Source organism: Anser brachyrhynchus, assembly GCF_964034855.1.
Source record: "Anser brachyrhynchus genome assembly, chromosome: 14".
Taxonomy (NCBI): Eukaryota; Metazoa; Chordata; class Aves; order Anseriformes; family Anatidae; genus Anser; species Anser brachyrhynchus.
In genome coordinates, this window is record NC_137709.1 from 10,819,534 (window position 1) to 10,845,598 (window position 26,065).

The following is a 26,065-nucleotide window of genomic DNA, read 5'->3' on the forward strand; positions in this document are numbered from 1 at the left end:
TGCGAGCAAGACAGAGACAGAACTGGGGTACAACAGGGCTCCTGTTTAAGAGAACTGATGTTTAGCAAATGCTTCACAAAGGACTGAAAGGGCCCCTGTCATCTGAACCGCAGTGCCTGTGCCAGTCCTGTATTTAACCACTGGAGAGCTATCTAAGCCAAACCTTTGGGCTCAGAAGGCTGCCCTGTGCCCTGTTAGCACAGAAAACCAAGTGCTCTCTCCATGCAAGGAGCTTACACTGGAGCAAATCATGTTTCAACCCTGTTAATATTTCTTTCTATTATCATCTAGGAAAGACAGCTTTCAGCCGTGAGGGAGGGAGACCACTATTTTGGTTCTAGCCTGAGCTCCTGGTGAATCTGCACGTAGGCATCAGCAGAACTGCAAAACAAACAATTCATTATACAAGCTGTAATTTGTCTGGATAGCAGGACACGGCTCAAAAGCCACAAGCCAACAAGCCTCCTTACCCAAGTCAACATCCATCAACTCAGGGAGCTCTAGCTTACTGGCAAAAGTGACTGGAATGGCTTCCTACATGGGGCAGCCACTCCATCCTGCAGCAGGGACCTGAGCTTCCCCATTTTCTATAAAATCCCCATCACCTGGCCCAGGATTTGAAGCCCCTATCGCCCCCCAAACACCACACAAGGGTTACAAAGAAAACTTTTGCTCCTGGCACAGCTCAGCTACAAGGAAAGGTAAGCGCATGAAAAGCTACGGGGAAGCAGGAAGAAAAGAGACTTGCTTCAGGGAGACACTGGTTGTGAGTCTGCTCACGTTTATGGAAATAAGGGAGAGGACCAGATTTGTTCCCTGTTACACTGGTGGAAACACACTTCAGTCTAGCATCGTCTCCTGGTGCTTTGGACCTAACACAAATCTTTCACCCGCCAAGGCTGCTGGCACAGCGGCCCTACGCAGGACCTCTCAATCACACGTATGGAGACAAGCTGGCACAAGCTGATCACAGCCATCTCGAGTCTCATTTTGGCCCAGCAATCCCTTTGCTGATTTATTGGAGCTGGCGACAGCCTGGTGTCCCCGTCAGTCTGGGTGCAGGAAGCGATCCATTGCTGTGAGAGCCATCGCCACTCCACTCGACTGCCCAGCACCAGAACCTCGGTGTTAATAGAAGCACGAAGGGCTGCTGAGGTTCGCTGCAGGCATAACACGCTCTCCTCCTCTGGTCATGCCCCAGCTCATCACCGTGCACCTCCCCTGGTCCTCCGCCCCAGCAATGAAAACCATCCCCAGCAGCAGAGCTGGACTGCCCTTGAAACACTCCCAAATCCTTTCTCCGTAGCCAAGGGCTGTCTGGGAGAAACAGCAGGAATGCAAGCTGGGGCTGTGAGCTCAGATGGGGCCTGCACGTCCATTAGGGAAAGAAGAAAATGATTTCTAAGAGTTGCCCTGGACTTTGGCTGCTGTCAGTGGCCCTGCTACAACTGGAATTTGCCCCGAGTGTTTGCCCCGAGGAACTGCAAAGCTGTAGCCACACAAGGCAGCCAAACCGATGGGGACATTTTGCTGAAGCCCCAGGGGAACAGAGAGCTCCAGGTGGGCTCCAGGCCCCGTGAAGGGATCCTGTCCCTGAGTGCCAAGCAGACTCCCAGGCAGGCACAACTGAAGCACAGGTCAGTGCCTTGGGTGAAAATCCTCAGGGAGGCTTGCCTGGAGCTCAGTGACAGAGCCAGAAGACACCACCAGAATCAAAATGCAGTTTGTTTTTGCTTTCTCTCTCTGTTTACAACATCTTTGGTGTGTACAGATGTACACTGTGGCAGTAGAAGCTGCTGCCACTGAGCAGGGACCCAGGAGGGCTGGGAAGCTTGGGCAGGGACCCACTGCTGTGGGGTAGCAAATCAAGGCAGAAGGGACAGCAGCTGCCTGTCCGGGCTGCCTTCCTGCCAGGAGAGGGGACACGACCCAGCCCAAGAGGCAACCTTCCAGAGCTGAGCACAAGCCTGTGGCCCCACTGCTCTCAGGACGCTCAGCAGCTGCCGGCTAAGACACAGACAGAAAAAGCCACCAGGTCTCGCTTCAAGCAAACAGCTTTGCAGATCGGCTCAACTGGGAAGCAGCAGCCAAAACGACGTGCACAACGCGTTTCCTGGAGGCTGTTTGCTCAGCAGGAGGAGGTTTCTCGTTCATCTGCAGCCCAGGCAAGTCAGACGTGGTGTTCCTGCGGCTCCCACCACCATGCAGCCCGGCTAGCAGGCGCAGGGCTCTGCTCCCAGTGCACGCATTGGGGTGGTAGGGGCTGGGAAAGCCGAGCAGCCTCAGCAAGCACGGCGGAGCAGAAGCTGAAGCTCCCCAGCAAAACTCCCAGCTGGGGTCTCCAAAGGCAGGACGGGCACAGGGGCAGCCCCACGGTGAGACATAGACTCTACTTCCACTGCCATCTGCTCGTGCAGAGGTCATGATCCCCTACTAAAATGCCTTTAAAGAGTGGGGTGCTGATACTGGTCCCCACACCAACCCTGCACTAAGTCTCGGCGTGCTGTGGGGGCTGCCAAGGGGCATGTGTCGGACACACAGCCCTGCCCTCCCTTTCCAGGAAAGGAGCACTTTGGGCACTTGGGCACACCTAGAACCTAAGGGAAAAACTGTCTGAAAGAAGGACAAGAGGAATTTACATATTTTAGAGACAACACTGATATCTCCTGAAGCCAGTAGCTTTCAAACTGCGAACGCAGAGTGCATGAGGACATCTTTCAAGCACAGTAACAGACAATAAATTTGCTCTACAGGTGCCTGTGCCCCCACTGGAAGGAAAATAAAAAGGAATCGGCTTTGTACGCTGAAAGGTTCAAAACAACTTCTAGTGTCTTTCACAAGACAGGATGCCCAGCTACAAAAGAGAAAGCAGCCTTTAATGAAAGATGCCTCTCATGATGAGGTTACCTCCCGTGTAGCTCCTCAGCCCTTGGGCAGCAGATGATGGCTTCTTCCCCAGTGCTCCTCACCTGCACAGCACCGACAATTACGAAGGGACGCCTCAGGACCTTGCTTCACTACAGAGTTAACCTGGGCTCCCGCACGTGGCAGAGCAGAAATTCAGCTGGCGAGGAGCGCGAGCAGCTAAATGCCTTGACTCAGCAGTGGCTTTGTGCCCAGCAGCTCAGACTTCCCCAGCCTTATTCCAGCAGCTCTGTGCTGTGGTTAAATGAACTGCTTTAAACTGAAAAAGGGTGGTTGAGGGGTGAGGGGGTACACATGGCAACTTCCCACCTCAACAGCCAGGCATCCTGCTGCTGGTCAGACCTGCTGAGATATGTGGTGAGCAGGAATTTGATGATTCCTCTCCTTTGAAACTACAGTTTTCAAAAGGCTTTCATCCAACACCAGGAGAAAAACCCCCACAGCCCCACCGACAGCTAAGTTTCTGGATGATTTCTCCTTCCATAACTATTTCTGTTCCCCCACCTCCATTCCATCCCTGCAGACCCACTTCTTCCCAAATTTAATCAATCCATCCAGATTACAAGCCCACTCCTACCCACCACTGGGCAGCTCTCTGAGGGGGAAGGGATTGAATTATCCCGTCCACAGACTGCTGGACAGGGATCCACGTCACAAAAGCCACCAGGCATCTCTGCCAGTGGAAACACCACAGCCTCAATCCGCTCCCTTGTTTGAAGTGGTCCCTGTGGGCAAGAGGACGCTGGAAAGTTGGCATGTGTGTGCGGAGGGGATGGAGCAAGGGATTCACCTCCCTCTTCCACCCCCCAGCTGCTGGAGACTCCTTGTCTCAGCTCTGCTTTGGGCTCTGATCCACTGCCCAACTGGAAGCAATGGGGGAAAAAGGATGCATTTGTCTCTTTCCCTCTCCATTCAGTCCCCTTCTCCTCATTCTTTCTTTGAACATGTCAGCGGCAGGGCTGGGGGGTTGTAGAGTGAGTGAGAGACTAAGATTTGTTTCTGTTGGTGCTCCCAACAGCATCGAACAGACACCAAAGGGAACTTTGCACTGCAGGAAAGCACAAGCAAAGCCTGGATCAGTCCAGGAAGAGCTCCAGCACTGGGGAAAACAGACACGGGAGGCGCGCAGGGATAGATGCATGGGCTGTCCTGCCTCCTCTTTCCATTCCCAAACGCTGCCAGATCCAAGGACTACATTCACCCTTTGCAGTCAAACAGAGCTCTACAGTCTGCAGTCAGCTGCAGCTCTTGAAAGTGGCTGCACATCCCAGCGCACTGCGAGATGGGTGGATCCTCTCTGCGTAACCCAGGAAAAGGAAAGCAGAGGGCACATCCAGAGCACCCAAGGGCACGTCCCTATCACCAACAGCCCCTGCTCCGTGCTGCGACCCAGGACAAGCCCTGGGGCATCAGCCAGGGAAGACAAATGACAGGGGACAGGGAGCAGGAAGGCTCCTGGCCACGGTGCCATGAGAGCGGCTGCTTGGCTTGGCACAGAGCATGCTGACCAGTCCTTTTTTCCTCCCTCATTCCCACCTTCCAACCACCCAGCATAAAAAAATGTTTGCTTATTATTTTTTTTTTTAAATACTCCGTTCATGGCCTGGCTCCCTTTCAAGTTCCCGGAGAAAAGTATTTATCTGCCTTATGAATGATGACATCCGGCCAAACCCCAGACACGCCATCACGTCTGATCCAGCCCAGCCGTCTATCACAGCTCTCATATCGTTAGTGGTAGGCTGGCCGCGTGCCAACGCTCAGGGCTCGGGAAAGGGCTACCACCAATCTCTCCAGAGGAGAGAGTCAAGGACTTTTATTAATTAGCATTTTGAATTGTAGCTTATAAATACCCCTCCGGCATTCAGGCGGGGATATGAAACACAACAGAGACGTCCTTGAGATGCTGTAGCATTTTGCTGCTGGAGGCGAATGGACAGGAGTCACCCGCTAAGTCCTTCTGCGTGCTGCAAACTCTCCTCTCAGGAGAGCAGCAGGCAGGGGGAGGCAGCGCAGCCCACCACCAGATTCAGTGGTGCCTCACCCACTCATCTGCCAGCACTCCAAAGGTCAAACACACAGCAGTTTTGCACCGAGTGCAGTTTTGCACCCAAGAGCTGTCCTGCAGGACACCGCAGGATGTATCCAAGGTTGGATCTTGTGACATAAGCACATGCTTTGGATTATATTTCGGGATGGTGCCCCCCACACTTTACCTCTGGTTAGTTCTGTGGGACACAAAGCAGGGAGATGATGAGCAGGACATAGCACTGACTGCTGCTTGGCCAGGTAGCCAGGAGCAGCAAACATAGCTGAGTGCAGACAGCTGCACCACTTTGAGCTGATGCTCAGCACCTGAAGGTCTCCACTCCTGAGTGTGCTCCTTGTCCTGGCCACAGCCCCACCACACCTGATTTCAGGCCAGCATCTGGCTCAGTCTGTGAGACAAAAGGAAAGGCTGGAAGAGTGGGTGCAAGACTGAAGCTGCCCTTCAATCTCCTATGCGTGCTGGTGCCCCAGCTAGAGCCAGCTCCAGTAGGTGACTCCCTTTGCAGAGCAGTTCATCGTCTTCTCATGCAGGGCTCAGACACACACAGACAGCTCCCCATGCCCTGAAACAGCCTCAGGGGCTGTTAATCCCCATGATAAACCCTCACTCAGTGTCTTTGCAAGCTCGTCTTGTTCTTCTGTCTCTTGCTTGCCCCTGAACCTGCCACCTTTGCTGAGGGACAGCCATCAGGTTGGCAGATTAAGTGGTGAGCAATAGCGGGGCAGGATGGATGAGAGCAGCAGCTGACAGCACGCAATTAGTTAATGGGCTGCGGGGCCCTCAGACCAATCTCGTCAAGTGACTGTGAGCTGCAGAAGGAATGACGACAGGCCAAGTACTAGAAACAGAAGCCAAAGGAGGAAAGCAGGGATGGGGGAAGGGGGAATTAAAGTGAACAAACGAATAAAATGTAAAACCCATGGAGAAGACAGAATCCACACAAGCATAACACCTAGCTGGAGACCTGCAAGACTCCGTGCTCCTGCTCAGAGGAGAAAAACAAAATCCCTTATCTACCTCCGCACCCTTCCAATAGAGAATGATGTCAAATCAATTTATTGCCTTTCCTTGCACAATTAATCAAGCCTCCTCCGTTGCTCAACCTTTGGTAGAGCTGCACATAGTGTCACATGCAGCATAAAGAGCGAGCCGCATAGCGGGAGATGGAGGCGGCTGCTCAGATTTATGCTGCTTGTGATTAGTAAGAGATGGGTGGCTCCTGGCCAAAGTAGCTCACAGTCACAAGACTTATAACCACACAGAGTTGCGTAAGGCACGCGGGATTCCTTGCAAACATTCCTTGTTTTGCATGGAAAAAGTCAGGAGTGGTTAAGGATGGGGCTCACAGACATTATTAAGGGAAAGAGCCTTCGAACGAGGCAGAGGATGTGCAGTCCCAGCCTGGCTGCTGCCGTATGAAATGAGGCTTTTCAGCCTGACCATGTTTCTGAAACCAGCATTTCACTGAACAGAAAGTGGCACTGTGTCTGGCAGGCCTGGGGGGAAATGAGCGCTTGATGGTGTCCCAGAGAAGTACGTCCACTTCCCTGGTGGAAAAGGCCACACCAGGACTTGACCGAGGGGGTGGAGGTATCCACCTGAAGCTGTGCAGCCCCCATTCCCTCTCCAAGAAACCATCCATATCCCAGATCTGTGACTCCTGGGGTAACCATCAAAGCCTGTCAAATACTTGGATGCTGGCAAGTCGGAGGCAGTGTGTTTCATCACCGCGCCAGTGGCAGCGGCCACCCACCCAACTTACTCTTTGGGGGGAGTCAGGTCGTCGGGTCGGGTCTCAAAGAACTGCAGAACCTCCTCACACTGCGAGATGTAGGGAGGCAGCTGGATCAGGGCCTGCAGGTGAAACAGAGACATGGGTGATATGAAGCACTGCCATCAAGACTGAGCAAGGAGCATCAGAGCACAGGAGGCGAGGTCATGGCATTGCAGAGCACCGTGTTGGTCCCTGCTTGCTTGAAGGAATAGGGCCGTGGGTGATGGCAATTGCAAAAAGTAAAACTGACGTGCAACTGAAGATCTGAAGTCAGGGAGCAATGCTGCAGCCCTGCTTCCCAACCTGGAGCAGATGTTTGACCAATTTTCTATATAATTCCCCCACCCTCCATTTGCTGTCACAGCAGTCTCATGAAAGGAGTGCGGGCAATCTGAATCTCCACTCCTTTCTGTATCAGAGACAAAGCCACATCTGCAAAGCCCCGGGGTTACCACAAGATCAGATGTGGCTCCATACTGACCTAATTGCTGGGCCCCAAAAGCCCTTCCAGCCATTCAGCACGCAGTCATTCCCTGCCAGCACAGCAGACAGTCAGACCACTAATCACAGCGCTGCTGCAAACAAGATCATGTGAGAGACACAGGAGAGAGAAAAGCACTCACTCTGTGGATTTTGTGTGCAGGGAAGGGCTATCCAAAGACCAGGCTTTGCATGGATGCCATCCCCACACGGGTAGCACTCCCCAACACCAAGCATCCCATGATTTGCACAACTTCCCTTGTGCCAAAAAAAGTCATCCCTATTCTGCAGCCTGGAGAAGGGATACACATCCTCTGATAGCAGGGAACGGTCACGGAAAACATCTTGCGCTGGGAGCACAGAAGGCAAGACCCGCAGCTCATTTTTCAGGACGTCTTGCAGGAAGCCCAACCAGCGCTGACTCAGTGGGTGCAGCTGTGGCTGAGTCAAGCAGGCCACCCCGAAGCCCAGCTGGCCATGGACTACAGCGGTTGTGGCCACGAACACAAAAACAGGGACATGAATAGCGTGATGTCTGTCCCACCTCTGGCTCTGACGTCCAAAGGAGTGAACTGGCAAGGGCTGTCTGCACACGGCTTCAGACCGTGGTGTTAGAACCACATTAAGTCACTTTGGTCATTTACTGGACAAACCCACCTTATTGCGTCAAAATCCATTTTCCAGGGTGTGAGAATGGATTATTCTCTAGCAGGGATTTTTTTTTTTAGAGGTTCACCCAGTCCTGTTGGGCTTGAATGTTGCAGCATTGCAACTCCTCCATCCACACCCCACTAACAGCTTCTCAAAAGCCCCTATATACAATGAAGGCAGAGCCCGCTTCAGGGGAAACACCAACAAGCGCAGAGCACAGAGAATAAACTGGAAAAAATGGTAAGAAACTTCAGACCTCTGTTGCTTTCTGAAAGCAGTGGATCCCTCCTTTATAGCTCCCCTCACCTGCTTCCAGACCAAATCTCACCGTCCTTTCCAGGGCTCTCCCAGAGAACGAAGACACCTCCTTACTCCACCAGGGGATGGCAAGCAAGCAGGAACATTCCTAGGCAGTTTTCTGCAGGAACCTGTTCACAACAGGCTTGCTTAACCCTCAATTCTCATTCAGCAGGCTGGGGGAGATTTTTTATTTCTGCTCTGTGCCACCACACTCTGAGCACACACAACGTCCACCTCTGATGATAACAGCAGGGAGAGCAGGATGGGACCCCACGTCTCAGCCCTGCAGCGCTACGTGCCCTGGAGGAGATGTCTCTGCTCCCACTGACTCCTTGCTCATCCCACATCTCTGCAGCTCTTCAGTCCCACACCCACCTTGGAGCTCAGCAGCAGCTTTTCAGCTAAGCAGCAGCATCGGGAAGGCCAGGCCCAGTGTGCGTGTTATTACTTGGAAATGCATTAACGGGGGGAGGAGACAGCAGCTCTCTAAGTGGGTCATATACCATCAGCCATTATGTTCCAGTTGTTAAGTCAAATGGATTCATTATATTTTATGCCATTAGTGGCATCATTCTGAAACAGACAGCTGCAGCATCTCATCATTTAGGGACGTTTTCTTCTCAAAAATTAAATTTATGGCTGTCTGTGTCTGTGTGAAGCTGGCACATTTTAGTGACTCGGAAGACAAGGGGCTGATCACTGCTGGCTGGAGCCAAGTTATTTGCACTGTCAGCTTCCCTGGTGCTGCTCCATTTGGAGCTCACAGGTCTAAGTACACCCTGCACCACATCTCCATCACTTGGCTGTCTTCTGCTGTCCTGGCCCTCCACGGTTTTCACCCACAGCCCCACTGCAGAGCTGTCAAGATGCGTTCACTAATTTATCTTTACCCTTGTATTTGTTCCTGCAGCCACAACAACCTTTCCCTAGGTCTGGCTGAGGCCCCACACCCACAGTCTCTCCTGCCATGCAAAGTCCTCGGCCACGGTCACTGCTACACCTCCTGCACCTAAGGAACATAACAAAAAACTCACTGTTTCCCCGTTTTCTCCACCAGATTTTGCAGTCTGTGTATATGTTTCCAACTGCATGTATAATGGATTCCAGAAGTACCAGTCCTGCCTCCAGACCATTTCATGGCTGCTGCAAATGTAATTCTTTGACATGATGAGACATGGTATATTTTGTGTAAATGGGGAATTTACATTTTTTTAATGGGGAAAAACAAAATACTAACAAAAAACTCAGCAACAACAACAACGTCTGCCCTGACATCATAACTTGCTTTACACTTTAGCACAGTCTTGTATTCTTGAAGAGTATGGATGAAATTGTTTCAGCATTCCTGGTGAAAGGTCCCAGTCAACTGTACCTTGCCTCTGCGATGACATGATCAAGGGGTGGGAGAATCAGTGGTAGGTTTTCATCACCAAAAAGGTTTGATGGCGAGGGACAGCTCACACTCCCCCTTCTGCCAGCACTGGGGCACCATTACATGCTACCAGAACAGAACTGAGACTGCTCAAGGTGGCTTCATCTTTGACACTAGCAACCTTCCCTTACCTTGCAGTATTCGTCGATGGGTATCAGGCGCTTGACTGCAACGTCACGGATGTGACTGCGGCGGAAGAGGATCTTCCCTGAAACAGGAGAGATGAAGAGAGAGGAGCAGGTCAATGCAATGCTCAGGGACGCTCTTTTGAATCACACTGTCGGGACCTCTTCCCTTTGCATCCTGTTCTCACCAAAAGCACCGTACCTAAAGCACATTCCCTCCTGTGCATTAAATATTAGAACAAAGCATGTTTTAAGTGGCAAGCATATTTAGGCAGAGAGAAGAGGAAACAACTACCAGCAAAGTGCATCCCCATCTCCCCTCACCAGTGTGGCAATGACGGAGGAGCAGCCCTATCAAAGCACGTGTCCCGTACCTTACTGCCTGTCTGCAACGTGGCATGGGTGTACAAGTCCACCAGAAATGCCAGCACTGGCCAGAGAAGCAGACGTCCCTGCTACAGGCAATGCAAACGTGACCTCTGCTGCAGGCTACGGGCTCTGAACCCAGCTCCAGCACGGGCAGCAGCCAGGCCAGGGGGGGTTCTCCCTCTGCAGCTCCGGTGTCAAATCGGTCCTCGAAGCCACAGTGTCGGGACTGCAGCTTTGAGTCAGACCTATAGGATTTTCCTTCCTGTCTGGGGTTTATTTTTGTTCTCCATTAATGGGATCCTCTTGCCACTCCGCTTCCTCCCCTCTCGCTTGTGGTACAGACCTATTTCCTTTGAAGTCTAATGAGTCCTAAATGCTTCAAGCTGCTTTCACAGAGAACTGCTTCTCTGGCATTTAATGAGACAAAAGCCATTAGCAGACAGCAAAACAGATATATACAGAGACTCAGTAATCAAAAGGACCTGTATGTGGTAGGATTTCAAACTTCCAAAAGACTAGGAACACACATTGGCACTACTTTGCAATACAATAACCAGAAAAAAATGTGCTTTGGGAGGGGGTGATAAAGTTCCCTTGAGTTCCTTCCAACATTTCCTATACTGCAGGAAAGTCTTGTCTCTTTTTGTCCCTACCTGGGTTTCTAATCCCACCACCAAACCTGCAGCAAGTAACTGATGTGTCTGTCCGTGCAATCCCTTCACTTATCAAGGAGGTCACCGCTGGGCAACCCAGAAGCCAAACACCAATACACACTCATTACAAGCAGCACCAGAAAACTGAAAGCACTCTGAAGAGTCACTACGCTCTTGGCCGCACCGTGGCCACTTTCAGCCACTCCAGCAAGACTTCACAGGAGCCATGGCAGCGCTGGAGGTAGAGGCTGGATGCTACCACGTTATCTGTGAGCAGGCTCTGTTAAAACGGCCACATACTTGCCACAGCTTTAAAACTGCTCCCTGACTGGTCCAGGATCTGGAGCATGACTGACTCGTGCAGCCTGCCAACATATTTTTTCAAGCAGAGATGAACTGAAATGACCAAATTTCAGCCTGCAAGGAGCATGATTCAGAACTTTATGGAGGAGCCAAATCTCTCGTTAGGCTCAGTTAATGCAGAATGCCTTCAAAACTGGACTGTCAGAGGGAGCACACAGGAATCACACTCAGTACTAGAGCTATGCTTGCCCTCAAGTGAAATGCAAACAGTCAGACAGGCTCATACCAGAAGGATTGCTTCTCCTTTATGTCCCACTGACAGTGAGGGACCGAGACAGTCATGGTGGGAAATGCTCTCCTCTGAAACGTATTCCTTCTTGCAGTCCGTCTCAGCCAAGTCTGGCAGCCTTTGTGATAGTGAAAAAAAAATGCCCCTCTATTCAATCTGCCTTTCAGAAGGGTGAATAGCCTGGGAACGCAGAATTTGTCTGGAAAGGCTGGGAGGGAAAGGGAGCGACAACCAGGTCCAAGCTCCCTACCTTGCCTATAGCAATTATTTTCCATCAGACAAACAAATGATTAACAGTTTTCTCATTAGCAGTCGTGGTGTATTTGCTGTGTAGATTTCTATTTGAATGATTTTTAAAAGATGAATGGGTCGGGATAGCTTTGTTGCCAATTGTAAGGAATAGCTGTTTAGTTTTTACATCTGCCAACATGAAATCCCTGATGGATGGGCACATTATAAATGTCTAAAGGAGCAAACTCTGGGTGTGGGAATATTTAAATGTTTAACAAACTGATGCTAGTGAATATTAATAAAAAGAATATAGTTACAGGGAATAAATGCTTCACAACAACTAAAGTGATCTTAAATTAGCCCAGGCACAGAGCACAAAACACAGCAGGAAACCCAGCTCATCTCTTGATTTGCTCTAGATCTAGTATTTTTCAACAATGAAGTTTATTTTCTAACAGAAAGCTGTTGTTCCATCAAAATGCCTAATTAACATAATTATAGACCCTCCAGTGCTGCCAAATACAGCTATCAACATCCTTGATTTGAAAGGCAGGAGAGAGCAGGAAACTGCTTCCTTCCCTCCTGGGCCAACAAGACAACATTTTCTTGAGCTCCCTTTCCTTTGACCATACCTCCAAAATGGGAATAGCAGTGCTGCCCCTGGGGCTTTTCATGGGGCTGAAGATCATATAATGCAAGAGAAACATCTGACATTATTCATCTTATATCTGCACCCCTCCTTGCTGTAGCTCCTGCCCTCAGCTTCAGCATAATGAGCAAGAACAGAAAAGCCCGAAGGCGGGCAGTTTAACACGTCTTGCTGACTAGCGTAGGTTTCCATCAGCTGGTAAGGTCACTGGCACTGCGGGCTCCACTTCACCACCTTCTCAATCATGGTGTAACTCAAGCACTTAGAAATGATTAGTTTTTCATATATTCCTACATATAATGTTTTGCATGCACAAACAGAGCAATGAGTCTCCCTGTTAGCACAAGAAAAGTCACTGCACAAGGAGGCGCGATAAAATACACCGTCCTTTACACACACAGAGCTGTGAGCAGACTGAACTTTTATCTCCTGGGAATGTGTCAAGTAGGTTGATTTTGGAAAAAGACGACAAGAGATAAGGCACTGCAATGGAGCGGCTGCCCTGACAAGTCTCCCTGTGCAGTGAGAAGCACCCAGCCTCTGGGACACACCGTCTGCTTCATCTGGATCTGAAAACCTGGTAATACCTACAGGAAAAGAGTGGTGCCTCTGAGGAGGACAGAAGGCACTCTGTGTACAATTTAGGAAGCATTCTTTCTCCAGATTAAAATACAACACTTTATTTCGGTGAATACATTTATGAAGCGCTACATTACCTTACTATAACTGTAATCTCACTAAAGCATCACACCTGCCTTGCTCGATATATATTTGTTTCACAGCAGAAGTTAAGCATCTTGTAAGCATATGTCTTTGAGCGCAGCCTGGCAGTATTATTATTCCCCATCGGCGTTTTGACTGGAGAAGTCTGAGCAGCACAACCCATTCTTTTTCAGTTTTATTTCCTTTAACTGTAAAGAGAGAGCTGAAATATTCACAACTCCTTCAAAATCAGAGCAAATGAAGTCTCTCTTTGCTGGTCTTCAGTGCAGCAGTGGGAGGATGCTCCCTGTCTACCCCTGATGTCACTTTTCGCACACTTATTGGCTGGTTGCAGCTGCAGGGGAGAATTAAGCAATGCAGACTCATTTATTATTGTAGGATTGTTCTGGAGCAGCAAGGATAAGTTTCATTTAGAAAAAAGTAAGGCACCATAAATATTTATATCAATAGGACATCAAAGTCAAATGCAGAGCTTTCGAGAAATCGCCAGGTGTTTTATACACAATACAGAAACAGCTGGGATGAGTGAGGCACTTCTGCTGCAATGTCCAGGAGAATCCAGGAGAAGTCCCCCAGCTGTCTGTTGTCCCCATGAACAGCCCAGGAAAGGGGCAGGACACAAGGGGCAGCCCTTGGCACAGGATTCACCAAAGGGGAGGAATCCCAAGGGCAATCGATGCCAGTTCTCACCCCGCTACTCCTCCCCAGCCCCTGGCACCTGTGCTGCTGCCAGCGCCAGCTGTGCTCCTCAGAGGCGGCTTCCAGCCCACTGGGGCTTCCACTTACCCAAAGGCAGGACAAATTCAAGAGCAACACAGCAGCAAAAGCCATGTCTCTGGCTCCCCTGCTGACTTGTGCATTTGTTTACTCGTTTTATCTCCTCATTGACCTTGGTTTGTTCTTACAACCAAGCCACCTGGATGGGTGATTCAATGCTAGGGGCGCCCAGCACCAAGGGCACTCAGAGAGGCACAAAGAAGGGGGGAAACTTAAAAAAACCGCAATCCACCACAAAGCCAACATCTGGCCACATCTGAAGGACCTCGAGTCAGCAGCAAGTATCCTGTCTCCCCAGCTCAGGAGCAACCAGAGACCTTGCAAGCAGCCTGGATACACGCTGCGGGCACTCACCCTGCCCCTTCCCCTTGCCCTGCCTGACTCCTCTCCCTTCCCTTTTGACCTGCTGATATGATCTGACCAGCTCCAGGGCTCCCTTTGTGTCAGTGCTTCCATTTCCTCTCTTTCACTGCCCTGAGCTCTGCACTGACAAGAGGGAGCCGTAATTGTTCTTTGCCCTGCTGGCAGGGAAGCCTGGAAAGCCACAGCAGAGAGTTGGTACCGCTTTGAGACTCCATCAGCCAGTGCACACAGCTCACAGCCTGCTGGGATGTGATGCTCCCTGGTTACAAAGCTCTACGTCCCACCACCACAGAAGCACTCCTCTTTTCTTCCCCTTTTCCCTAGGGACATTTCTCTCCCTCCATCACTGCAGCCAGACAAGTACTTTTGCTTGTCTCACACCACCATCAAATTAACCAACTCCGCAGTAAGCACCTCCATTCCTTGTCCCATGCTGTGCCTCTACCTAGGGAGACTTCTCCTGGAAACACGGTTGTACCACTGGCATGGTTTTCTCCAAACCTCTCCTTCAAGCCTTTCTTTTCCACAATCCCTGCACTCATTTCTCCCACAAAATCCCACCGCAACAGAGCTACAACCAACGCAGTTCAGCCAGGAGACATGGGGACAGCCTGCTGCCTTTTACCCCCCATCCAGCAGTGAACTTGCCGGGGCAGAGGCTGCCCTTCTGAGCTTAAGTTGTGCACCGCTGGGCTCAGGGGTTTGACAGCAGAAATAACGTTGCTGGGCTGCCCTGTACCCAGCTGGATGGGAGCAGGGGATGCTGCTACCCACCACCCCTGCTCGGGGCACGAGCTCTGACACCAAGCAGAGGAGCTGCATGGTCCGGCCAGAGAAACTTCACTGAAGACACACTGTACCCATGAAAACCCCCCGGGGCCAGGAAGTTTCTGCTCTCCCAGGCCTGGAAGAAACTCCTCTTTGTGGCTGATCAAAGCTGCTGTGCTTTATCTGATTGTCTGAGAGCAAAAGGTGCCGCAGCAGCTCGGGAGGGGGGTGCGAAGCGACACAGGGCAGCACAGCCGCCGCTGCCTCACGGATCCATCAGGGACTGCGACGTGTCAGAGAACAGCGTGGGGAAAGCGCTGATAAGGACCGTAGGTCTCCAGCAGGATGAAATAGAGCAGGCAGGCCACAGGAGGAGTTAATCTCTCCAAACAAACAGGTAAGGAAAGAGGGCTGTGCAAATTACCCCCTCCCATGGGGATTCTCCAGGCAGAGCTGACAGGAGCAAAAAGCAGAAGAAAACAATGCAGGGGCTTCTCAAACAAAAATAGTTGAAACTCCTCTTGATCCAAAGGCTGTTACTGGGTCTCAAGCAAGCTGGAGGGGCAGAGAACCTTAAACACATCACCCTGCTGATCACAGCTGTGAGTGAAGCCAGAGATTTCCAGCCTGGAAAAACGTCTGTGCCTCTCGCTTTACTCTGAAGGACTCCCCCCACTTCCCCCACCCCACTGCCTCGGAAAGAATTTACTTCTCTGCACCTTTCAAATCACATCCAGATTTTGCCTGGCACGGGTTCCAAACTGACTGAAAAAAAAAAAAAGGCAGCCCCAAATGTATACATAATTAGTCCCAGCCCATGGAAAAGCCAGCTAGCTACGTGGGCTATTCCTAGGACAGGGAAGCAGGCGTGGGAGACAGCACTTCCAGGAGCCCTGCACTTAGCATCTGTTTGGCAAAGTTGTGTGCTGAGCACATAGCCTGGAGAAAAGGAGGGGGACCAGCAAAACACCTCCGTGGCCGTCACGGGAATATCCTGAGCATGAAGTCCTGTGCATCTGTGAAACGAAGGTGAGCTCAACAGTGCCTCCATCAAGCTCATGGGCTGAGATCACGCTGGGAAGAGCACGGTTAGTTCTGTTAGTTTGCCAATAATCTGAGAGAACTACAGAGCACAAGAGATGGGGCAAGAAACCTCCCAGGTATTGGGTGCGGCGGCCAGAGGAATAGATCTGAAGAGATGAAACCTCCATGGAAGAAAAGAAGTTGGGGGGGAGCCCTTGAGACTCCTATGGGTGCTGCTGGTCACCTATGATACAAAGGAAGGATTTTGGTCTGGGCTAAAACAGTAAGGCTCCTCAGCACACCACTGGGCCAGGCTGATGATACAAGAGAAGCTGCTTTTTTGTCCCCACCAAGCTCAGCAGCACACCTCAGTATCTTGACTTCCTTGCTACCAGAAACAAAAATAAAACACATTTCTGAAAAGAGAAAAGGTTGAAAAAATAAAAGGAGGAGGAAAGGCAGCTCCCCAGCTTAGTAAATCCTTGCGAATTCTGGTTATCCTATCAGACTCAGCAGCTTTTCTTCATGAGTAAGAGTGGAAGCACATGGAAAGAAACCCCCAAAATCTTCCCAAAATCCCTACTGCAAACCACCCATATAGGAGCTAACTGAGAAACGCAAGAGTTCCCTGGAGCAAAACATTCCCAAGGCCACTGTTCCTAGGGTCTGCTGGGCCACATAATGGAGAAAAACACGAGATAGGTTTGTTTAAAGACAGCTCAAAGGTCAGAAGCAGAGCAATTACCTCCACATCGGGCTCTGCTTGCATATCAGCAGGATTCATTGAAACCCTACCGAAAAGGCAACCGTGCACATTATGGGCTGCAAACAAGCCTGGGACTGTCCACACAACATTGCTATAACAGAGAGGCACATCTTGCTAGAGCAGAAAATAGTAATTAGGACCTCTGCACACCTCCAGCTCTGATGCAGATGCAGTGGGAGTGGGGAAAGTCAGGTACCACAGCTGGACAAGGGACGAGTCGTCTTCCACCTCCTTTACGAGGCCTTTGAGGGAGCTATCAGCATCCCCACAGCTGTCCTGGGAGAAAAGCCCTAAAGGATGCAGACAGCACTGATACCTGTGCCAAGCAGGTTAGTGGGCTAGCATCATTCTGCTTTTTAAACTGATCCCACCAAATCCTCTTTCCTCTCCTCCCTTCTTGGGAGTTTGCTATTGTCTGTAGCTAAAGCTTCCTAAAAAGCAATTTTACAGCCAGTTAGCTCAGCCTCAGGCAACCCCTCCTTGCTGAGGTTCACGTTTCCAGCGAAGCAGGCTGGCCAGGATCAGCTCCAGGCCACTTGGGCTGTACAGCGTTTGGAAGGCTCTGCTCTCCTTATAAAAGCTGTTTCCTGAAAGATCTGGCACAGCCCTTACACAACTGGCCCAACTGAGCTCATTTGTTTTCTTAGTTCATTCTTTCCTGGGGTCTCCATACCATCATCTCTCCAGCCAGCAGATGTGTAACCCTTAATGGGAATTCCTGCAGCGAGGACGGAGCTGTCGTGCCTGCCCTGCCCTGCCCAGCACGCCGTCCCCTGGGATCTTCTCTCCCACCAGCTGCTCCTGACACTGCTCCAGGGACCACAGCCGATCCCATGCACAGGCTGGTGTAGCCAGCGCTGTTTCAAAGGGCCATCCTCAACACCACATGAAGCTGGGCAGGCTGTGCCAGCGGCTTGAAGCCAGCAGAAGTAGCCAAGAGTCCACTCCACATTCCCCTATACAGCAGCAGAGGCTTTCCAGGCACAGTGCTGGAGCTGCAGCATCCCGCCAGGCCAAATCTGACCCCACCGAGCTGTGCTACAGACGAGGTTGGGGCTTATACCTGGGCAGGGACAGCCCTGGCCCTAAACCCCTCAAGTGTATCTGCTCCACTCCCCTCTGGAGAACCCAGCTTTCTGACTGAGTGGGCTGAAGGACTTTCACTTGTGAGAGCACCTTCTGATATACAGATCTACTTCAAAACTCCCAAAATCTCTAGAAATTTCCAAGAAGCAAGTCCTCAGAACAAACAGCAGTAACAAAAAGTGACACAACGCAAACGGAGTTCCTCTGGGCTGGATGTTGTAACGATGGAGTAATCATGGAGCTTTCTTCCCATTCCGGGAAACCAGCCTGACAAACAAACCCAGATGATACCTTCTCAGGTCGTGGTGGTGACCCTAAGTTTGGGAGGTTTAGGGCTTTGCCAAGAAAGCCAGAGCTGTGTGAGGTACAGGGTCACAAGAGACACTTTGGAGAATTTCAGTGGTCACAACGTCTAACGTTACTCTGCAACCATCTTCCCAGACACCAGTATGCTTTTAGTACATCACTGGAGCCAAATCTCCACCGGTAATGAAATTCAGATGCTAAAAACGTGGCTTAAAATGGGATTGGGAGAAAACTGCAGTACTCACAGAAGCTGAACATAACCAAAAACCTAGCGAGTCTGAGCATACTAGAGCCACATTTTGCAGGGGGAGTGACCCAGGCCCGTGTGTGCTGAGCTCACTCAGATGGCACCCCCAGGCTGAGATACATGAAGTCTGGGTTCAGCTGCATGGTACAAAACCCACCGCCGCCCCAAACTGGGAAGGCCGAGAACTGCTGCAGAAAGGAACCATTCTGCTTAGCACATCCCCCAGCACAGCCAGAAAATAAAGCTTTCCCTTACACCCAAGCGAAGTCCTCTTTCAGAAGCAGACAGCTTGCAAGCCGTCTCACTGAGGAGGTACGGCTCGTGGGAAAGCCACCATCTCCCCACTTAGTGACATGACTTCCCTGAAGCAAGAGCGCTTCTGAAACTGTCCCATGGGGACAGAGAGATACGAGATTTCCTATCTAGTGACGATCTCCTGCTTAGAGGTAGGCCACCATTCCATGCCGCTGTCTTCTCATCACAGCCAGCCCTTACCCCTTGCTGGCACCTGAAAGTGCAAGCGGTAAATACACCCAAAGAGGCCAACTGTTGTACATCAGTGGTCTCTCTTCTCAGCTACCCTAAGCCATTGCAGAAGTGAAAAAAATAATTCAAGAAAACCTTCTGCATCTAGCACGGTCTAGCAGTTTTCCACATCATGTGACTTATTTAATTATTTAATTTTTATTTTTAATCCTATTATTTAATTATTTAATTATTATCTAAGTTATTTAATTATTATTTAAGTATTATTTAATCCTGTTGTAAAAAGGGAACCACAGCAAAAGGGCAAACACCTCTACAGAAGAAACACACAAATGCACAACTTCCTGTAGAGGACGGTCATCCTCACTACCCCGAACTGCTTTATTACACAAGATCCAGGCTTTATTTTCTGGGAACTTCAACTCCCTTTTTTCCTCCAATGGAAATCCCAGTGACATGCTGCTAAGCAAAAGGAAACTATTTTGACACAAAGAAGAACAAACAAATATCGATGAGTGCTGTGAGAAGCAGGGCTCCAACCAGGCTTCCTGAGCCTGATGCTACCTTCCAAAAATAGCGGCATTTTGGTGGGAATTCTTTGCAGGTGCAGCGCAGCCAAACTGTAAGTCCAATTTTTCCAAGTTATGCCCTTTGCCAATTTGGCTTCCTTTTTTTTCTCCCCAGCCCTTGCTGGCAGGAGCGGTTGTGCAGCAAAGGCTTTTCCTCGGTATTAATGTCAGGTGTACTTTGTTTTTGCTGATGTTACAACACAAGGAACAAGCCAGAAGCAGAAATCCCTCGGTGGGAAATCCAGACAAGATTCTCTTACTCTCAGAAGGGGGTGTAAATGATTTTCTTCAAGCCAGTCAGAGAAAACTAAACCCCACTGAATGTCTTTATGAGTCTAGAAAAGCCAGGAGGCAGAACACAGCACAAAGGGCTACATTAAATAAGCCTGACAGTCACTGGAAGCGATTATGGTACCGTGACATTTCTAAATACGCCCATTAGCTACTTGTGGGTGGGGGTAAAGACAACTTTGTGGTCAAACACATTAGCTATGGGTGCATGAAAGGCTCCCAGGGTCCCCTCAGTCCGGGTATTTTTGCATGCCACATTAGGGCTCTTTTTCCCCCTGTAACATCAGCCTCAGAGGGCAGCCACAAGCAATCCTCTCCACCACAAAGTCTGAAATGGGCCACTGCATCTGGTACTTGGGCACACAAATCCTCCGCTGCACGTTGGACTGGTGGTACGTGCGCCATGCCACAGAAATCCTGTCTTTGAGCAGCCAGTCCCAAACACCACAGGAGGAAGCCAAGGCTGTCAGTCAGCTTGATTTAACATATGGAATTCAATCGTTATTTCTTTCTCTCCGGACGGCCCTTTGAATTACATGGGACAGGAAAAACAGCGTATGAGCATTTCCTGGGGAGCCTCACACCATCCTCAGCTCTGCGTCACGCTGGCCGTGCCCTTCCCAAAAACAAGCAGGCTGCTGTGGGGTTGCTCCTGGCAAAAGCTGCGCAAGTGGGACTGCTGGCTGAAGTCACCCGTTAATGCTTTCTGGAGGGAGAGGGAAGGGGCTTAACACCCACGGGGTGCCCTGCTAACACATACAGATGTTTTAATGGGCACAGCGCTGTCTGAAGAACTTGCTCAGATGGCTCAGGAGGTAAAAGCTGAAGCATGTGTATATTCTCACATGTACTGGGACAAAGCTCACTGCCATGACAAAGCCAGCATGGTTTTACTGGAGCTCACTCTCCTACCTGGCAGGAAGGGGATGATCCTTTGCTTGGGGTCTTTCTGCCCTCCTTCCATCGGAAACTTGTCCAGCATTTGCATCTAGAAAAGGAAATGCAAGAAAGGTGATTAGTCAGTAATATGCCCACAACACAAAGCCACACTCCCCAGGAGGCAAAGCCTGTTTTCCAAACTAGCAGTGTCCTGAGACATTGTACACAGCATGATCAGTCAGTGTACGGCGACCACAACACCAAGGATCCAAAGAAGTGCCAGAAACACAAGATCTTACCAGCGTTTCAAGTCATTTCTTACCACTGATGCTGCTTACCACTATCATTTTGCTCAGCATGGGTGGTTAACATCACCTGCATTTCTGCAACTAAGTCATCCTGACGGACCTCAGTCACTAGAGCTCAGAAGCTCCTCACAAAAAGAAATATTTTAAGCTCAAGGAATATATTAGCTCAAGCATAGCACAGCACTGACACAGCTCCTGGACTACAACTGACTTGGACTCAGAGCACAGCCTCATGCTTGCAGGCAAGACCATAAAGTCATGCGTCAACTTTGGGGAACGCTTTGTGCTACAAAAGCTGTGACGGATAAATGTTTGAGAACTTCAGCACTGAACGAGTAATTTCCTGATTGATGCAACTGCACGGAGACTGCGCTCGGTAAATTCGGTCAGCAAAGAGAGGCGGTAGACAACTCTCACTCTTGTCGGTGTCCACTGGGTGTCTGTACTGGTGCTTCAGGGCATGTATACCCCTTATGTAGCTTAAGACCAAGCCCCTAGCAGGATCCATATCCTTAGCATTTCCCACATTCGGCCTTGCTGGAAAACACTACTTGGATTGGACTTTGCACTTAACAGAGCAGAAGAGGGAAAATGTTCATCCACCCATCCTCCAGCTCAGCTAGCCCCTCCTTCGGAAGGAAGGGGATGGAGATGCAAACTCTCCCTTCTTTTCCCTAGGGTATGGATCTGAGCTCTGTCTCCCATCACTTGAAGAGCTCCCTGGTCCCCCAGGTGTTTGAAGCAGGCTTTACACCCTCTTCTGTCAGAGCTATTGCACTCCGCATAAATAATTAAGCGCCTATGGAAGCAATGGAGACAATCTGCCCAGGAATTGCCCTAAGCACACCCTCCTACAAAGCCTATACAGTCATTTTCCTCTGGCACAATTAATATTTAAAGCATTTCGTGCAGAGAGGAAACTACGCAACTGGAGAGACAGAGACACCCATCCTGCAGCAGCCCCATGGGAGGCAACACCGTGCAGCCAGACAAACAGACCGTGCTCCCCTGTGCCAGCTGCTCAGCCACAAAACATCGGAAACCCATTCATCACAGGGAGCCCATCGAGGGCTGCAGGGTCCCAGCACCTGGGTTTTCATGGATCTTGTTTGGCACCTATTTTCGCACATTTACAGGAGCCATCTGCCCCTAGCTGAAGGCTGTGGGTTCCTCCTCCGCGAGGCACGAGCTTGTTTCAAGTGTTGTGATGGTGAAGCTAAGCCCCCTTTTTGTCCATAGAGCACCTCTGCTCTGACACATCAAATACTTGCCTTTTTTTTTCCCTTGGATCTTAAATGCACCAGGATAAAATTCTTGAGACTTGGTGGAGAGGGGGCAGAAGGAAGAGGGCATTTTTCCTACTTCGTGATTAAAAAATTTATATATAAACCTCCCCCAACACTCCCAAACACAACAGGAAAACCAAAAGAATCTCTCAAATATTCTCTTCAAAATGAAAACAAGCCATCTCCAAACCGGGATGACAATAAGCCCAAGCAGACCGTGCTTACAGCTTCTTTCCACTACAAATTTTAGAGAGTGTGCAACACAGAAAACGAGCGCAGACTCAGCAGTAGCCGGGGACGGCTCTGACGTTACCGGCAGCCACAAGCGAGCACGGCCAAGGTAGCACGGCTTCACCAGGCTCCCGGGGCATGTAAAACCCTCCCATTCTTCCCTCAACCCAGGAGGACGAAGGATGGCCCAACAGCTACCCTGCACAACACCCGCGCTGTGCCACAGCGGGGAGCGGCGGAGCCTGACCGCCTCTAACCCCGACTCTTCCTGTTTGGAAGCGCTCGTTAGGGCTTGTGACAGGCGAGGGACGAGCAAAACAAAACAAGTCACAAACGCCGCACATCTGATTGCTGTTAAGCAGCGCAATATTTGAGTCCCTGGAAGCTTTCCCCTCCTCTGGTCTTTGAGCATGAGCTGAGCATCTCTCGTTCCTGGAGCACCAAGAGCCTCCAAGGCACAGGCGGAGCAGACTGTGGTTTCTCCCATGCGCACGTGCCTGGACGGTGCCCCTGGCCAGAGCTGCTCCCAGCCGTGTGATCCCACCAAACCAGGCCAGAACTTCAGCCCAGAAGCTCCCCATTGCCTGCTGTTTCTTGACCAAAGTGCCTCTCGTGGCAGCAGCTCAGCAGAGCAGGAGGAACCCCGGGGCTCTCCCGCTGCAGCTGCCCTGCTCCCCCAGCCCTTGAAAGGAGCAAGGCAGAGGGCTCAGTCCCCTGCATCCCACCCAGCCCGGCTGCCACATCACACAGCTCCAGAGAAGGCAGCAGCACACACCAGTTCATCAGGTTTGCTAGACATAAGGCTGTGGTCGAGGAACAGCTAGAAACCCACTCCAAAGAAAACAGCCCCAGAGCCGGCTCCAAGCACGGCAGGCAGTCTGCGTTAGCAAGATACAACAGCCCACGTCTGCAGAAACCAGCCTGCCAGTCACGGGCTGGAAGGTCTTCCACTGCGGCACCACAACATAAAGCTGCAGCGAGGAGAAGAATGTAACAGCAGTGGGAAAAACTCAGCTTCGGGGCTGGGAGGTGCCACTGGAGAGCTGGAGGAGCCCAGCTGGCAGGTCTTGGCATTTTGAGGTTCCCTAGACCCTTTTCTGGCCCGACCTGTCCCAGCTGATTTTGCAGGACAGAGACTAGAGCACAGATTGTTGCACCGCTCTTGCCCCAGAACCCTGGAAAAAGTATAGAAAATGGGCAAATGCCCGACAACACCACATGCCCTGGGGGGACAGACGCACCAACAGACACCAGAACATGGTCTGCAGAAACCGAGGCACACCAGTGAGAAGCCAGGTACGTTTCTTCGCAGAGCACCTTCCTGCTCAGCCTCGGCAGGGAAACGCGCTCCCCAGCAGGCGAGGAATTTTGGAACAAAGGCAGCGAGCACAGGGAGACTCCCACAAATCATGTCAGCAGCCAGGGTTTCCATCCAAGCTCCGAACGAGACCGATCACATCACATTCCCAGAAGGGAAAACTCGCCCAGCCATCCAAGATCCAGGGGAGAGGGTGGAAAACAGGCAGACAAGCAGCAGACAGCCGCGGAGCCCTTTGGAGCGCAGCTATCCGTGCGGAGCGTGGCGCAGCGCAGAGGCCAAGAGCCAGTCTTGCTCTCAGCAATGCAGTCAGCCAGGGTGGGGAAAAAAAAAACAATAACCCTATTGTTTCTCCCCCTCCAAGATTATTTAAAAGCACTGGAGGCAGAACCTTAAAAAAAAAAAGAAGTAGATGCAGTAGATGCATATTGGTGTCTTTTTGTTGGGCAGGAACTCGAAGCATTGCAGGCACTTCTCACCGATTCATTTGCAGAAGTCGCTGGGCTGGACGGTGCTCACACCCACCCGTGCCCTGCCTCCCTGCACCAGGACCATGGCACGGAGGTCCCAGCGGAGCACCAACCTGCAGCAGGGCTCCTCCAGGCAGCACGTCAGGACAGGGCACAGAGTCGTGGTTATCCCATTATATATATACCTCCACCACCAATTTACCTTATCTTACCAATTTGCTGTTTTCCTTATTAACCCGGAGAAGACAGTGGGGCTAACGCTCGTGGCATGAGCCGAGGAGCTCTGCGTTCCCCTGCCGGCCCGTGGCCGGGCTGTCCATCAGCAGGACAGGCGATAACGCCGTCTGGGCACCCGGGGAGAGCGAGCCCTTCGCCAGCAGCCTTGTATCAACAGCTAACACACTGGCAGGCAGCTTCTTCGTTAACAGGAAACTCATAAGATAACATCCTAATTGAATCAATTATCGGTGCTGCGGGCCGCCAGGGATCCTAGGGGAGGGAGAATGCATGCACTCAGCAGTATTCCCAGGAAGCAGCGCATTCAGGAAGGGCTTTGCCCAAATAAGAGCTGCTAATGCAGACAGCATAACGCCGCAGGGATGGATGGCTGCTGGAGGAGCAGAGCTGCCAGCATGCCCTATCGTTTTCTGGCCCCAGCCAAACCCAGGAAAGTCTCTGCAAAAAATTAAACCAAGTGCCAGTAGCTAATAAGGCACGTCATCGCTTCGCTTCTTTTCCACTATAGAGTGGAAAAGTTTCTCACCTTCATATTTTGGTGGGGAAAAAAGATATATTATTTTTCATTTAAATCTGGTGTGGTGGAAAGAAAAACGTGATAGCGAAATGCATTCCCCGACAGCAATGAAGTGGAAGGGGCATAGGTAGACTCTTGCTGCGAGCGCTCTGCAACTGGGGGGGGACTGTGGGATTGCTCTTGTCGAGCTGCTGTGGCCAGCTGGGAAGCTTAGGATTTCTGCTTCCAAGTGTTGCGACTTGTGTGGGTCACTCCGGGGCTGCAGAAGAGAAAGCCAGTCTTTGCCAGCTCACCAAGGGGATGCTGCATGTCACCGAACAGCCAGATACACCAGTAGGGGATGGTGGTGATGAAACACCCAGGCAAGGAGAGCAAACTCTTCCACTCTTGCACAACACCAGGACATGATGCATGGGCTGCGCTGAGCCGCAGTTGCAGGGAGAGGGAAGTTCCCTCTTCTCTTCTTGGCAGAATTTGCTTTGGCTACGTGACGGGTGTTCAGAGTGAAGCCGTATTTCTCTGCTTTGGTCTCACAAGCAAGAGCTGACCTAATCCATGCCTGCACCGGGCACTGCCATTATTACCCTGAGCCCAGAAGTCAGCTTTTGACACCACCCAAAGGGGAAAAAAAAAAAAAAGAAAAAAAGAATTCAACAAAACAAAAGGCTTCACAGTCTGGTTCGGCGTGGGCAGCAGAGTCACAGGAGGCTCTTTGTGAAAGCGACAGCCTCCCGCTGAGAGGAGGCAGGCGCTTCCCATGGGGAAAAGACGGGCCTGAGCCAAACCCGCTCTCACCCCACACTCCAAAATTCCCCTGGGTCCCTGTCCCTAGGGAGAGGGGAAGGCAGCAGGCAGACGGACATCCTGCGTGCCCCACTGTTCCCATGGAGGCCAGCTCCAGCCAGGGACATTCACACGCACCCCTCACTCTGACCTCCTTGACTCCCTCAGCCAAAATCTCCTCCAGACGCGTCCCACTCATCTCGAAAGGCAGCGGGAAAGGGAAGCAGGTCCAGACACTGCCTGTTTTCACAGCAGCACCCACAGGGCCACTCGGAGACGTGAACCAAAGCCTTTGCAAGCTCTCCTGCAGATCAAAGCACCCTGGCACCCCAGAGCCAGCTTGCTCGGGGATCATCTGCCAAGCAGACAGCCTGCAAAGAGAGCAACATCTGGCAGCGGCTCA

At 51.0% G+C, this 26,065-nt stretch overlaps 1 protein-coding gene across 8 annotated transcripts in view; it reads right to left on the bottom strand.

Moving 5' to 3' along the window:
* The window catches only part of SH3PXD2B (SH3 and PX domains 2B), a 76,715-nt gene that overhangs the window by 22,887 nt on the left and 27,763 nt on the right, over positions 1 to 26,065 (bottom strand). For all 8 annotated transcript variants that reach the window (XM_080554725.1, XM_080554723.1, XM_080554724.1 and 5 more), the window contains 3 exons: positions 20,546 to 20,621; positions 9,741 to 9,817; positions 6,735 to 6,826 (listed from right to left, as the gene is read on the bottom strand). In XM_080554725.1, coding sequence (XP_080410851.1) covers positions 6,735 to 6,826; positions 9,741 to 9,817; positions 20,546 to 20,621 — 245 coding nt within the window. The remainder of the gene's footprint in view (positions 1 to 6,734; positions 6,827 to 9,740; positions 9,818 to 20,545; positions 20,622 to 26,065) is intronic.